The 14,762-nt window shown below is 37.6% G+C and overlaps 1 protein-coding gene and 2 non-coding genes across 14 annotated transcripts in view; 2 read left to right on the forward strand and 1 right to left on the reverse strand.

Annotated features, from left to right (window-relative positions):
• The first annotated feature begins 3,749 nt into the window (after positions 1-3,749).
• LOC112580061 lies at positions 3,750-3,892 on the forward strand. Its single transcript, XR_003104415.2, has one exon. It is a non-coding gene; the product is annotated as a small Cajal body-specific RNA 17 (non-coding RNA).
• A 67-nt stretch (positions 3,893-3,959) lies between these two features.
• Positions 3,960-4,041, forward strand: LOC112580059. Its single transcript, XR_003104413.1, has one exon. It is a non-coding gene; the product is annotated as a small Cajal body-specific RNA 18 (non-coding RNA).
• Positions 4,042-6,365: 2,324 nt separating this feature from the next.
• ELF2 (E74 like ETS transcription factor 2) overlaps positions 6,366-14,762 on the reverse strand; it is a 99,203-nt gene continuing 90,806 nt past the window's right edge. For 8 of the 12 annotated variants that reach the window (XM_006079270.4, XM_006079269.4, XM_044930439.2 and 5 more), the window contains 5 exons: positions 13,255-13,293; positions 12,774-12,860; positions 10,248-10,440; positions 8,525-8,875; positions 6,366-8,075 (listed from right to left, as the gene is read on the reverse strand). In XM_006079270.4, coding sequence (XP_006079332.1) covers positions 7,448-8,075; positions 8,525-8,875; positions 10,248-10,440; positions 12,774-12,860; positions 13,255-13,293 — 1,298 coding nt within the window. In that variant the 3' untranslated portion in view covers positions 6,366-7,447. The remainder of the gene's footprint in view (positions 8,076-8,524; positions 8,876-10,247; positions 10,441-12,773; positions 12,861-13,254; positions 13,294-14,762) is intronic. The other 4 variants (XM_006079272.4, XM_006079271.4, XM_006079275.4 and 1 more) reach the window with 1 other exon arrangement.

Below are 14,762 nucleotides of genomic sequence, written 5' to 3' on the forward strand. Positions count from 1 at the left end.
GGAAAGGGCACAGTACTTGATGTCCTAACAAGGCACTCTTAATCCTTCCATTTGAAAGGGCAGATAGTGTTAATAGAAATTAAGACCCAAATAGGTGAGGGACTGTTGGGAGTGCCAAGATTTTTTCACCCCCGTTTCTCCAGACAGATGTGAGGTTGTAGGTTAGTGATTCAGTTTCAGGACAGGATGTCAACCCTACTATGACTTGAGAGTAGAAATACCTGCCTTTGAGAGATGAAGCAACAGCCACAACTCCAGGTTCACCAGATGTCTGTGGAAAGCTCACCTCTAAGAAACTATTCATTAGGACGTAGTTGCATCCATTCCTCTTGACAGAATGTTAGGAGAAGCCTTGCTATTTCTAGGCTGCTCCTGGTAAACCAAGATGAAATCTCAGGATGAATTCCTGTTTGCTTTGGGTGCTGAGACATTCAAAACCAAACCTTATAGCTGGATTTTAATTACTGTGTGACATTCTGTAGCATGTATTCCATTTCCTTTTGCTGTCCTGCCTTTTTCTTCATGTCACTGTCTTTCATCTGCTTATTTTTGTTGACTTTCATTTGTTCTTACAATATATAAACTACCAAGTTTTTTGGTTTTTGTTTTGTTTTGTTTTTAATCTAAAGCAGAGTCTAAACTGCCACATTGAGCAGATTCAGGCTTCTAGATGTAGACCACATTAGAATGCTGGAATATAATTACAGTCCTGCATCACAGGGAGAAAAACACCAGTCAGGAGAGATGATGGAAAGCTGCATACGGGATACCCCTGACATCTCAGATTGGTAAACCTGGAGACAACACCCAGCAAAATTCTGCAGCATTTTACTATTTAAGTTTGTGAGAGCAGGGATCACTGCATGGTGAGATAGATGGGAGGGAACAGAGGTTGAGGCCAGAGGAGTTCTGTCTCTAGGTCTTCCACTGATTACCTGAACTGAAACTGAGTCAAGTTTTTCTGAACTTGTTTATTTACAATACAGGGAATAGACCAGGAAATCTCTTAGGTTTCTTAAAAGCATTAAAACTGATTTGCACTTCAAGACAATTTGGGTTAATTGCTGCCACTGCTTAAAAATATTTTTGAAACTTTTTGGAACAGTTTGGATATCCAGTTCTCTTTAGGTCTCAAGAAAAGTAGTGTGCACTTTAGCCATGTTTCATTTTGCCAGTTATGGCAGTACCTACCTAGTTTAATTCACATCGGTTTCTTAATCTCAAGTGACTTCACTATTTCTACAACTAAAACCTCCCTTGGTAGGAAAATTTGTCTCTTCTCCTTGTGTTTGTCACTCAGTCATGTCTGACTCTGTGCAACCCCATGGGCTGTAGCCTGCTGGGCTCCTCTGTCCATGGGCTTCTCCAGGCAAGAATACTAGGGTGGGTTGCCATGCCCTTCTCTAGGGATCGAACCCAGGTCTCCCGAATTGCAAGGCACATTATTTACCATCTGAGCCATCGGGGATTTACCATCTGTGTCCCTAGTTGAGTATGTTTAAAAATTTAGGTTCTGCTCCAAGAAGTAATTCAAAAGTATTTTTTCAAACGATGGTAGCATTGGTGGCACTTAATACATAGCTTTCTGAAAGTATTTTCTTTTAAAGGACAAGGTACTAACGTAGTGTACTCTTTTAAGAACTTAAAAAAACTCATCCTAGTTAATTAACTCATCTCATTAAAATGTGAGAAAACGGCTTTAGAATCTAGTATATAATATCCTAAACTACCTTTTTCTGTTGAACGTTTTAGAAAAGCTTAGATTAAGACAGATGTCTAAATGTAAAAGTTGTGACAGAGGTGTCCAAACCTGGCTGCACAATGAAATCATTTTTTTTTTAATAACAATTTTAAGTTGTTTTTTTTTTTTTATACCAATGCCTGGCTCCCCCTTCCACACATAATTTAAGTGATATGGGATGTGACATCGGCAATAGTATTTTAAAATCGTCACAGGTGATTTCCAGCGTGCAGCAAAGTTACCACTATTTCAGTGAATTCATGTCCTACAACTCAAGTAATTTGCAGATTCTGTAAAACAGTTTAGTACCCACCTTTCATGCACTTATCACATCATTAAAACCTTGTAAAATAAGCAAGATTTTTTTGTTTAAACATACAATGGGAGAAAACAGCTGTTAGTTTAGTCTAGAGTTTTGTTTTTGTTATGGAGCATTTTGCATTAAATATTCATGTTTTTCTAAGTTCTTAACTTGGAAGTTGTAATATATCATTTATTTATAAGTCCTGAACCCAGAGCATTACTGCTGAAGTGCACTGTTTAAAAAGATAGCTATAGGTACATAAAAAGTGAAGTACATAAATGTCAAATCAAATACAGTGTACCCAAAGATATTGGGGGTTTGGTTCCAGACCACTACAATGAAGCATCTGAATAAAGCATCATGTGAATTTCCGGTGTCCCAGTGAACATAGAAGTGACATTTGCATGACATTAGTCTATTAAATGCAATAATATGATCTCCAAAAAAAAAGAAAACTATGTACCTTAATTCAAAAATACTTTATTAACTCTAGTCATCATCTGAGCCTTTAGTGAGTCAGTTATTTTTCACTGAAGGAGGAAGGTTTGAAATACGAATATTACCAGAGATGAAACTGAGCAAATGCTGTTGGAATAAGGACGGTGACAGACACACGTTGACAGCAGTGTTGCCACAGATCTTAGGTCTGTATAAAGCAGTGTATCTGCGAGTGCAGCCTAGTGAAACGAAGTGTGCCTGCAAGTCTCCCTGCTGCACTTGTGTTTCTGGCGTGATTCAGGAGGCAGATCAGTGTACTTGCAAAGGTGGGGAAAGAGTGTCTTATTCTCAGGAGGACTGGCCGAGCTTTAACTGTGGAGGATGATAATAACGAAGGGACTGAAGGACAGGTGAACCACAAGTACAGAGGACTTGTACTATGAACAGTGAAAAGCCATGAAAAGGGAAGTTACTGGAATGGCTGTAGAATTCAAGGTAGGGTTCCTCTCGCCTCCCCAAAGTGTGCTCTAATATAGATCACATATGTAATGTCCTCATATAAAGCAGACCAAGAGGCTTAAAGGATCACAGGATAGGTACTTTATAAGCCCAAATATTGTTAAACCTGACTCATTTGCATACAGGGGTCAGAGTGGCTGATAATGAACCAGGTGCTGTGTCCCTTACATTCTGGTTTCACAGTCATCCCCCTAATGGAACTGCCTCTTTATTGCCACTCCATCAATTTTGGTGGCTTTTTCTTTGACCTTACTTGCTTGGCCCTTCCTGGTACACTTGAGAATGTTCCCACCATACCTTGAAATGTGACCTCATCTATCCTGTTGCCTTTCTGTGGCTTCCAAGCCTATTTCAGAAATATTTTGATGTCTGTCACCTTCACTTCAAATTCAGGTGAAGAGACTGGACCAGAGAGAAGCCATCAATGACATGGCTCAACAAAGGTAGATACCTGAAATATTTGGGAAAATATATGTCAGTAGGTCTGTAGCCTGGAGATGCCTAAAATAGGACAGTCAAGAGAGTTAAGACCTGGGAATGTAGGCAGATGCCAGATCCAAGGACTTTGGGTTTTTTATCTTTTTAGCATGAGATGCACTGAAGAATTTAATGCAGTCACAAAGAAGTTGATGAAAATACTCATTTTAGAAACTCAACTGGGACCCGCCCAAGAGGCCCGGGCGCGAGAAGTGGGGCAGGGGGGTTGGCAGGTTTGGGGTGTAGAGAGTGGCGTAGGGGACAGGGTCACCCCCGGGTCCACGATGCAGCCCCCGGATGAGGCCACAGTATTTTCCTTATATGATCGGGCCCCGTGGCTGATGGCGCCGCTGGCCCGGAGCCTGAGAGGATTATGAAAACGTGTCAGGCGAAATGGGCCCAGGGACCCGGGGGCTGGGAGGTTAGGGGGAGGCAGTTAGGCTAAGATTTGGGTGACGTTAGGGTGGTCCCTGCAAGCCCTGGTCGATGATGACGTGACCACTGCGCAATCTGAGTTCTGGGAACTAGGTGATGGAGCGTGTTCTGAGAACGGACTGGACTGAGACCGAAAAAAAAAAAAAAAGAAACTCAACTGGTAGCATGGAAAACAGTAGAGAGAGGATTGAGACTACAAAGCAGTAAGGTAGGGAGGATGGGAAAGGAAGTTATTTAGAATGAACTGTCAATAGGACTTGGTGACAGATTGGATGTTGGAAGTCAAGTGTCTAGAATGGCCTTCAGGTTTCTTTTGGCAAGAGTAATTGGTTGCTGGTGTAGTGTCATTTATTGAGCTAAGAGGACAGATTTTAGAAGAGTTCAATTGGACATTCAGGAAGAAATAACCAGTAGGTAATTAAACCCATCTTGAGACTTTCAGTCTAGCCTAAGACAATAGATTTGATAGTAAAAACCATATGCATGGATGAGATTATTGAACAGTTATGTTCAAGCAAAACCGTAATAGTAAATACAACTATTCTATAAAGGAAAAGACCCCATGGTAAATACTACCTTTAAATGGGAAAGCTGACATAACAAAGACTAAGAAGTCAGGCAGGAGGTACACTAGAAGAGAGGTGTCACGGGAAAACAAAGGCGAGTTTTAAGAAGTAGGCTGATGACGTGGAAAAATGAAGTATCTGTTGGATTTGACTACTGGGTTCCTGGAGACCTCGGCGGGAACTTATTCTAAGCCAGAATTAACTGCAAGCTACTGAAGAATGACAGACTGTTGGAACAAAGAAACCAAGGAGCTGTGAAAGGGGAGGAGGTGATAAGTACAAGAGAACAGCACACCTGCCTCCTTCCCAAGGCAGGTGTTCAGGATGGATGCTGGAATAAGGAGATGCTCTTACAGCAAGCCGTCCAGAAATGGAGTTCACAGCTCAGACCTCGATTTTCTCTATAAAGAGGTATACTGGCCAGCTGGTAAGCAGGATGGTGGTGAACGGCTGAAACTGTTGCTGGAAGATGACCCAAAGAATAAATGGGCTGACTGCTAATTCATTGTTCAAAAGCCTGGCCAGACTAGAAAATGTAGTGGCATCAAGTCATTGCTATGTGGTTCTTTGTTACAGTGGACACAAAATGCAAATACAAGTTATAATGATTAACAGAAGAGTTGCAATTAAAAGCCATACCACTGACAATTCCCATCAGAAGAAATACCCTCGTCATTACATACTGTCAACATGTGTTTCTAAATCGAGACCTTAGGTGAACTTACTCTGCAAGAGACATGGAAAATGTTAAGGTAGAGTGGTAGAGGTGAGCAAGCAGCCTTGGCTTAGCCTAATGAAAACCAATTAGTAATACAGCATAGGTGGAAAAGAAATGCTCATTTTAAATATGTTTCATTAGCTATCTTCCACGTAACTTCTTGGGCTTCCCTGGTGGCTCAGATGTTAAAGACTGGTCTGCAATGCAGGAGACCCAGGTTCAATCCCTCGGTTGGGAAGATCTCCTGGAGAAGGAAATGGCAATGCACTCCACTATTCTTGCCTGGAAAACCCCATGGACAGAGGAGCCTGGCGGGCTACACAGTCCATGGCGTCACAAAGAGTTGGACATGACTGAATGACTAACGCTTTTTCACGTGACTTCTTTGCCCTAGAAGAATATTACGGGAGACGTAACTCAAAAAATGAAACTGCAGTGCAAAAAAAGACAATTGAGTTATGTGTCAAGGCATATGATACAGATTTTGAAACATGAAATATTTAGGAAATGTTTTAAAAGGAGTAGAGTTTGAGATTAACCCCAAATGGGATAAGAATCAATGAGTTTTTCTTTGAGCTTTTATTAAAAAGTACCATCACGTATGTTTATGGAAAACATAAAAGATTACAAAGGGAGCTGTTATAAAAATCTGTCAACCTAAGTAGTGTCTAACCAAATGCACAATTAAAGGCCACAAATATTTTCAGTTTATTTAAATTTCTAAAAGATGTAAAAATAGACAACTTCTCTTTGTAATAGAAAGAACATTATTATGTGGAGTTACGGGACCTAGTTTGGTGTGAAATGATGTTCCTCTGGTCCCTCCAGTTCCTAAAATGGCTAGAGTATTATTTGTTCTTCCTCACCCACAAAAGGTCTGATTGAGAAACATATGGTCTGATTTGAAATATAAATTATTTAAGTGTGGCCAACACTAAAATAGTAAATTCATTATGGTAAGTAGAACATTATAATTACATGACAGTAATTAGGAAGTGGAAACATGCAGGTTATTTGCCAAATATTAATGTAATGGAACAAAATAATTTCTTCAAGCAGCAGTTGGGAAGGAAAATAGGACTTCTATTACTTCTTAACTAAAACAACATGTTTATATAGTAGCTTTTGAATATTGTTATAAATATCACCAGAGACCAAAACACAAGGTAAATTTCATTTCTATATTTCAGAAAACCTACTTGAATACACTTTGAAACAAGAGTACAACAAAATAGAATATACTTCAAATGTTGAATATACAAACTATTATAGTTCAAATCTGAACACTGGTACTTTCCCTCTTAAACTTCAACTAAAAAAAAAAAAGGAAGAAAGAAAACTCCAGGTATTAGAGTTACCTGACAAAAATCATGCTGAGCCTTAACTTCCAAGTGACAGCAAAACTGAAACGGATATGTCTGCACAGATGCCAGGGCTAGGTGAGTGACAAACAGGCGTGTTATAGCAAAAGGCCAGAGCCAACTGTTAATTTGTCCACAATTAAGAAACTGACAGACTTAAACTACCATATAAAATGTTACATGTAAATTCTATAACAATACTGTGCTAGGTACAAGATTTTTAAAATTTTTCTTTTAATAAAAAAGCTTTACACAAACAAGCCATTAGCTTATTTCAATAAAGAAAACCGAAAATTAGTCTAAGGCCTTTGTTTTAAATCAGCTTAAGCTATATGATAAAAAAAAAAAAAAAACGCACTAGATCTTTTTTGCTAACCTCTTTCTGAAGCTTTTGGATCCATTCAATTCACATTCTAAAATACCTATATTAGCAGTTTTCACATAGCACCAGTTAAGTGAGTTCTGTGTGAACACAGTAATAATTGCTGGTATGCATATAAAATGCATCAAAAATTGCTATATGTAACAACAAGATCACCCATCCCAATCCCTCCCCACTGAAAACTATATAACCTCTTACAGTGTTAGTGTTCCAAGTCTTAGTGTAACTTGATATTGTAGTGAGTTGCTTGGTCCCTTTCAGTCCTTTTCCTTATTGACGGGTTCAGTTGTTTCTATTGTAAGAGGCAGTTTTCTGTCAGCATCTCAATATGTAGTTCATTTCCCACTGAAACATGGGATAGGTAATTTATTTCCAGTAAGTTTGATTGTTTTCTTAAATGCATTAAAAATGTTTTAAAGTCTTCTGACTTCTGTCGATGACATCCTTGCAAATACTTGTATCAGGACTATCACTAACATTCTAATGTCCATGGGAGCGCGGCTGTTTCATTTCTCACATGTTACCAATCCTTCCGTTTTCATTGTTACAGGAAGGGCAAGAGCTGAGGGCGCACTGACAACCACTACGTGGGTCACTGTCTTATTTCCATCTGCCGGTTTTTCTTCTTGTACCAGCTGCAAAGTTTTCACATCATGTTCCTGCTTTTTCGCCACTGCTTCTGATTTAACCTCTGGCCCTTTTATGACAGCGCTGATAACCCGGGGAGGAGTCTGGCCAGATGCCTGTTGAGGAGGCACTGATAGTCTCATTACAGGGGCCCCGTGAGCTATTGAAACAGGGGTGAGTGCTCTCACAGCCAGTGGGGTGCCCACAATGTTAATGCTTCCTGACCCAGTCAGATTCGACTTCGTCTGCAGTTGACACTGTGCAAGTTGCGTAGCTGGGATGGTAATAATTTTGGCAGGCTGCATGGTGATTTTGTCTCCATTTTCAGTAGAGGCTGGCATCACAGTAGGGATTGTCTGAATAACTACCTTTGGAGAGGCTGCTGTTGTCGGACTAGTGCTGGTTATTAATGGTGCACCTGCATTAACTGACTGAACTGCCACAGTTGAAATTTTCTGACCCAACGATGTCATTACAACAGGTACTTGCATTGCCACACGAACTGTCCTGGTTGATTTAAAAAAATAAATTTGATTATATGTCACGCTAAATTATTAAATAGGTCTCTTTGAGAGAGAGAAAAAAGTGAATGCAAATCCAACAGATGTAAAACTAGTGGACCCAATTTTACAGATGTACTGAAAATCTCTGAAGTTTACAGCATGAAATAACATGAGATGAATATATTTAAACCTAAGCTAAATATATTTATATATATATTTAAAAGCCTACATTAAATTCCATCTATAAAATCATAAAAATCAATTCAAGTAAGAAAAGACATCTACTTTAAGAAGAATATTTTAATTAATACATTGAAAAATACCAAGCACTTTTCCAAGTCTTGACAAAGAGTCAGTTCTTAGAATGCAAATATTAAAAAAGGAACATCCCAGTTTTGCCAAAGAGTTTTCTAAAAACTAAATACATTACAACCACTGGTTTCCCTCACTTACCTTGGGGCTGCTGTTGCTGATACAGATGTGGTAGTAGTGGGAGACCTGGATGAAGCATCATGACCAGGGGGAGTGATGTTCACAACTCTAGCTACACCCTTCTCTGCTCTGGAGCAGTTGAGAGGAGATGAGTTTTTCCCACCACGAACAGAAGTTGCTGCTTTTAAGAGACTTTCGGCAGACAATGATACTCGTTCTAATGATTTTTCATCAGTAGCTCCTGCTAAATCTTCACTACAGGTTTCACTTTTGTCATCATCTATGACCACTATGTTTTTGGGCATATCCTTGAACTGATATACAAGCCTCTGTCCTTCAACCTTTGCAAGGATACCCCTTTGGTAATAATATCTGTAAGGAAAAAGTATTATATAAGTCAAGTATATTATGTTTGCCCCCCAACAATCCCCAAACAAAAATACCATGAAGAGATGCTAACAGAAACATTCACTTACTCTAGTAAGAGGTAAGGTGGGACTCCATTCAAAAGACTAAGAATTTGAAGTAGCTCTGAAATTAGAACTTGGTACCATATGGCCTATAACCTTGAAATCTGTGAATTAGCTAAAAGCTCACTTTTTATTAAAGGAAGTCATTTAACCTAAATACAGAATATATTATTGTACAGTTGGCCCTCCATATCTATAGGTTCCTCATCCATGGATTTAACCAACCACAGATCGAAAATGCTCAAGGAGAAAAAATCTCCATAAGAGTTCCAAACAGCAAAACTTGGATTTGCCATGTGATAGCAACTACTTAGATAGCATTTACACTGTGTTAGGTATTTTATCATCTACAGATGATGTAAAGTATATGGGGGGATATAAGTGGGTTACAAGCAAACACTACCCCACTTTATATGAGGGATTTTGATCATCCATGAATTTCTGGTATCCAAGGAGGGTTCTGGAGCCACACCCTTCAGATACTACTAAGGGACAACTGGATTTTACCGATACTGGCAACAATTTAGTTCTGATTTACATAGGTTATAAAAGCAACTTGTTTTATGTGGGAAAATTACCAAAACCATACTTAGTAAAAATGAATTTGTGGCATATGTGAACACTGTCACATAAACTATGTTCATTTACAAATACCCTTAATTAGAATAAGCTGTGTACATTATAAAGTTATGTGGGTTCCTCAAACTGACAAAACTTAAAATTTTCATATCACAATAAAACCATTATAACAAATTTGCAGGAACTAAAGAACAAATTCAGTTTGGAAACTGTATTATGTTTAGGTTTAATTTTCTTAAGGGCACACCATTTTCCACAAATGGATTTTCCAATAGTGTTCAAATTTTAGCCATTTAGACTAAACCTCTCTCTCCATCTGCCTCCAAATCCAAGAAGTTCCTCTAGAAAATCCACCCAAATTAAAATTAAAAGCTATAATAAGTAAGAGATTTTAAGAGCTTCTCTTTAAATATCAGGTTTCCCAGGTGGTTCAGTGGTAAAGAATCCACCTTACAGGAGACACAGGAGACCTGGGTTCAATCCCTGGGTCAGAAAGATCCCCTGGAGGAAGAAATGGCAACCTAATCCAGTATTCTTGCCTGGAGAATTCCATGGACAGAGGAGCCTGGCAGGCTACAGTTCATGGGGTTGCAAAGAGTTAAGACACAACTGAGCACTCTCACACACTTTAAGTATTAATAGTATTAAATATTAAGAGATACATAAGTTTTCTTTGAAAACTCTTGTGTTCTTACCTCAAAGCTCGTCCCATAGTTTCATAGTTCATGTCTGGCTTGTTCTTATGCTTTCCCCAAAGCTTAGAGACAGCCTTTGAATCCACAAGCTTGAATATGCCTTTTTCTCTCTGAGTCCACTTAATATATCGAGGACAAGTATTTTTATCTTGAAGTAGATCTAAAAGAAACTCCCACAAATAGGTTGTGTTTCCTTTGAAAACAATTATAGACACTGATTAAAAATTCATCAACATAACTAAAAGCAAGTATTTACTTAAGCTGAATAAAAAAATCAATTTACTACTGATAAAGAACAAATGTACTAAGAGTCTGCCATTAAATACTTGACTATATTATCAATCATTTGTACAGTGTCAAACTGTGTTGTCTAGTGAATAACAGTTCAAGAAATAAATAACAGTTTTGAAACTATAGCTATATCATAAGGCCATGCACTATTTTATTTCAAATTAATGACAGAAAATAATGTCTGGGATCTCAGGAGTGAAAATAAAGTGGATTGGTAAGACATTAAGTCTTGGCAGGTGGCTAAGATTTGCATACCAGAAGGAAAGGAAGGAATGTGGGTAGGAAAAATAAGGAACTTCGTCCCAAAGAGAAGAGAGCATCACTCTTTTTTCGGAAGGGTGGGGAGGAGTAGTGGGCAGTGTTATGAGAAGACTAAAGACAGGCTGCTGTTTTTCTTTATTCCCTCCATAAGCCTCTAGGTACGGAGGTTCATAAACTGATGAAAGAAGAGAAAGAGAGTCCTGAGAAGAAGATTAGAATACATAAGCCACCACTGAGCCACCGGGTCATCTCTAGGCTCCTGCCCACTAACCCTTTACTATCCTCAAAAATTCAGATCCAAGTTACAAGCTAGATGAGAAGACCCTTGGGGTGGGGAGGCTTCCACTACTCAATCTAAACACTGATGCTCTTCCTCTAGCATTTTCATCCTGTAATTTCCCCGAAAATTCAATAAATCCAATAACCCATAGTTGGGCCCTGTGTGCATTCTCTTGACCTAAAAAGATTAATCTTCAACTTTACAATGTTATTACATTTGTATCTCCGAAGCCCTATTACATCAGTGTCAATACCTAAAAACTCTTAGTGTTAAATCACAACTTTCAACTACATCAGTCTTAACTGAATCAAGAGGTATAGCTGGGGATTTTTATTCTGTCTATGACCTGGAGATTATAAGAACTCATTCTAGAAGAAATTTTTGTGCAACAGACAATGCCTTGTACATAGTAGGGATCTGAATGCTCCGGTGTCTAATGAATTAGTTATAGTTAGACCCACTGACATTCTTCAGATTATCTTCAACTGCTTCATTCCAGTTATCATCCCTAAGTTAAAATGAACAATTCTATTTCTGGTTTTAAGGAAAACAGAATTCAGAATGGGAAGCCTTCTTTATCAGATAAGATAGTTCATGGAGTCTATGCAGACATCATAATTTTGCAGAAGATGAAGCACTGACTGGATTTTTAATCCAAGTGTGACTGTAATGACTTTAATCTTCACATGACAACATATTGCCTCAGGTTTATTACAAAACTGAAATTTCAATGAAAGATGATTTTGACTGGTAAAAATAGGTTACCACAAAATTTTTTTCCAGTGGTAAACATAAGGTCTTTGAATATAAGAGATACCATTAATGATGGGAGTAATTTTAAAAACAGTAATAACTGTATATTTACAGTTCAAATTTCTAACACTTACTACTAATAAAGTTTTAAGGTTTTCAATACAAATTAAAAGATAAAACCTAAGATGTTAGGAATGTAAAACAACCAAAGACAGAAAAGAAAATAAAACTATCCTAAACTTGTCCCAAACTGAATAACAGTTCCTAAGTAAATGGAGGTTTACATAACTGGATTTTTAAAAATCTAACCAAATTTCTTGGTAGATTTACTGACTTAATTTTATTAAAGACTTAATCCAACAAATTAAGAGAGCAGAGAATGTAGAAGGCTTATTGTTATTTTTGCTTTTAACGAGAATATACAAATTCAATATACACATTTTTTAAAAAATACATCAAATTTTTGTTTAGACATCCTTACTGACATGCCTGAAGTTGGTTGATTGGAAAAGTAAATTCACCTTGCTTCTATCAGTTAAAAAAGTATGTATCAGAAATGAAGTCTTAGTTTCATACACCTTCTCAAATGTAAGTGCCTCCATTTGACTCTCCATGAGGATGGGTGTAAACACACACACATCGTCCAAAACAACACAGGTGTGCATCAGACTGCACTTAGGGCCTTTTCCAAATCCAAATGCTTGCCCAGCTTCACTCCCAACAGTTTCTCTATGCCTACAGAGCCTCACTGGGTAAGGACCAGGCAGAGATAAGTTTGAAAAAGCTCCCTGTGTGATACTCATACACTCTCGATTAAGAATTACAATCCAAGACAGCACTACAGTGCGTACTAGAAGTAATTTTCCTACAAATGTACTTGACCGGGGGAAAAAAATTTATATATATCCATCTCACCTACAAAACAGCCCTCCCCAAATTACCTTTTCCTTCTCTGGGTTTCTTCTTTATACCTAAGTCAGGAGACCCATTGGAAATTGGCGACTGCTGGGTCTTGGGTTTACGGCCAACTGAAAAAAGAAGATATTGAAACCATACATGGAAAACAGGAAAAATAACAGAAACATGATAGCAGCCTTTTTGATAACACATTATTTTTGAAACTAGACACTAATTTATGGATTAATATACTGTGTATATAAAAGCTGCTTTTAAAAGGAACATTAAAAGCACTTCTGCAATATAAATTACAGTTCAGTCGCTCAGTCATGTCCGACTCTGCGACCCCTCTTTGCATTGATAGTAAAATCAATGTATATGGCAAGTCAGGTACTACTAACCTATTATTTACACGGTCACAGCCTCAATTTGCTAACCTTTTCCAATAATGTAGCAATGGAAACAAATTCTAGTATAAACTTTTGTTTTCTGTTCTACAGAATTGTTAGAAAAAGCTTTACCTACCTATTGCAGAAGATCTGATAATCTGCGAAGCCCTTTGAGCTCAAATGAGGAAAAGTAAAAAATATTATTTTAAACACTCTCTACTGCTCTGAGCCAATCAATTCACCAGAATTAAAGCATAAATTTCCCCACCTCAGGTATAAGGATAAAAAAAAAAATCTTCCTAGTAATTGCTTCATATGTCTAAGAAATGTTTGTGCCCTTTCGTTTCTCCTCACTCACTTCTGCCCTAAGCCGTGCTCAAGACAGTCCAACATCCACAATGAACAGAAAAGCAAGAGCTACACTTCTCTACAGTAAGGAAAGAGTATTTCTGAAATGTGTTGTGTTCAACCCTCAGCATTGAAAGATGAATGCTGGCAGGTGAGGGAAGTCTCAAGAAAGAGACTGGGAATATTAAGTATAATATTACTGATTTGGTGATTGTCATACACCTGGGATTTCTGATGTCTCTACTCTTCATTATCAAGGATTATCTAGAGCTAAATTAAAATGCCCTAATTTATATTTGAAAAAGCATAGCTATTATATTCTAGGATTTCATTATGGTAATTCTAATCAATAAGAAGTATGTTTTGGCAAAAATTAAAACAAAGTTCACCAGTCTCCTAATTAAAAATAGAGCCTAATTTCTCAATTTAAATACTATTTATATGTACAAAATATTTATATGTACAAAATATGCAGTCAGTTATAAGACCCAACATCTTCTTTGTCTCCTAAATTCAAGCACAAAAGCCCAACTCCTTAATGGAAAGGTTAGTCCCCAAAGGCTTGTTTTCTATAGCAGCATGTCCCAAATCATGTTATTTGACAAATAGGTTATTCATCAGTAGGAAAAGGGTTCTACAGTCAAATTAACTTTCAGAACTGCAGATAATCATCTCTTGGAGATTTATAATGCACATTAGTATATTAAAAGCTCTGGAAATAAAAATAAGGCCCTACTATTAAAAATAACCTACTTAACTTTCTATGTCCCAAATGTCCTTAACCACAAATGAATAACTGGTAGTGTTATACGTAATTTTTAAATTGTCATTCATTAAGACCACCTATTTTCAAATACATAAGATTAGTATTAAATTGGCAAATTATTTTCTGGTTTATACCATACTATCATGTACACAGATCAACCTATTTATCTAGAGATCTTGGTTCCCTAAATACTCCCAGCTTTTCATAGTCTTTTCTCTCTTCATTTAAATCTAAAATTTTCTTAGGTATTTTTTAACAGTTTGCATAAGATACAACCAGCCAAAGGCTACAGTGGGCAGTGGGTAAACAGGGTTATTTACATGTGTGCCTTCTGTTTAAACATTTACAGGGCAAAGTAATTCTTCCTTCTAAATTCGCTCATCCATGCCTTATCTCAAATACATATATAATCTATATTATAAGAGAGAAGGCAACTGTGTTATTCTCTGTTGTGTCCCTCACAGCAATGATGCACAGACCTGTGAACATCACAGCAATCTGAAATACTGCTACCTAATAAATGATTAGAT

Source organism: Bubalus bubalis, chromosome 17, assembly GCF_019923935.1.
Source record: "Bubalus bubalis isolate 160015118507 breed Murrah chromosome 17, NDDB_SH_1, whole genome shotgun sequence".
NCBI classification, from domain to species: domain Eukaryota; kingdom Metazoa; phylum Chordata; class Mammalia; order Artiodactyla; family Bovidae; genus Bubalus; species Bubalus bubalis.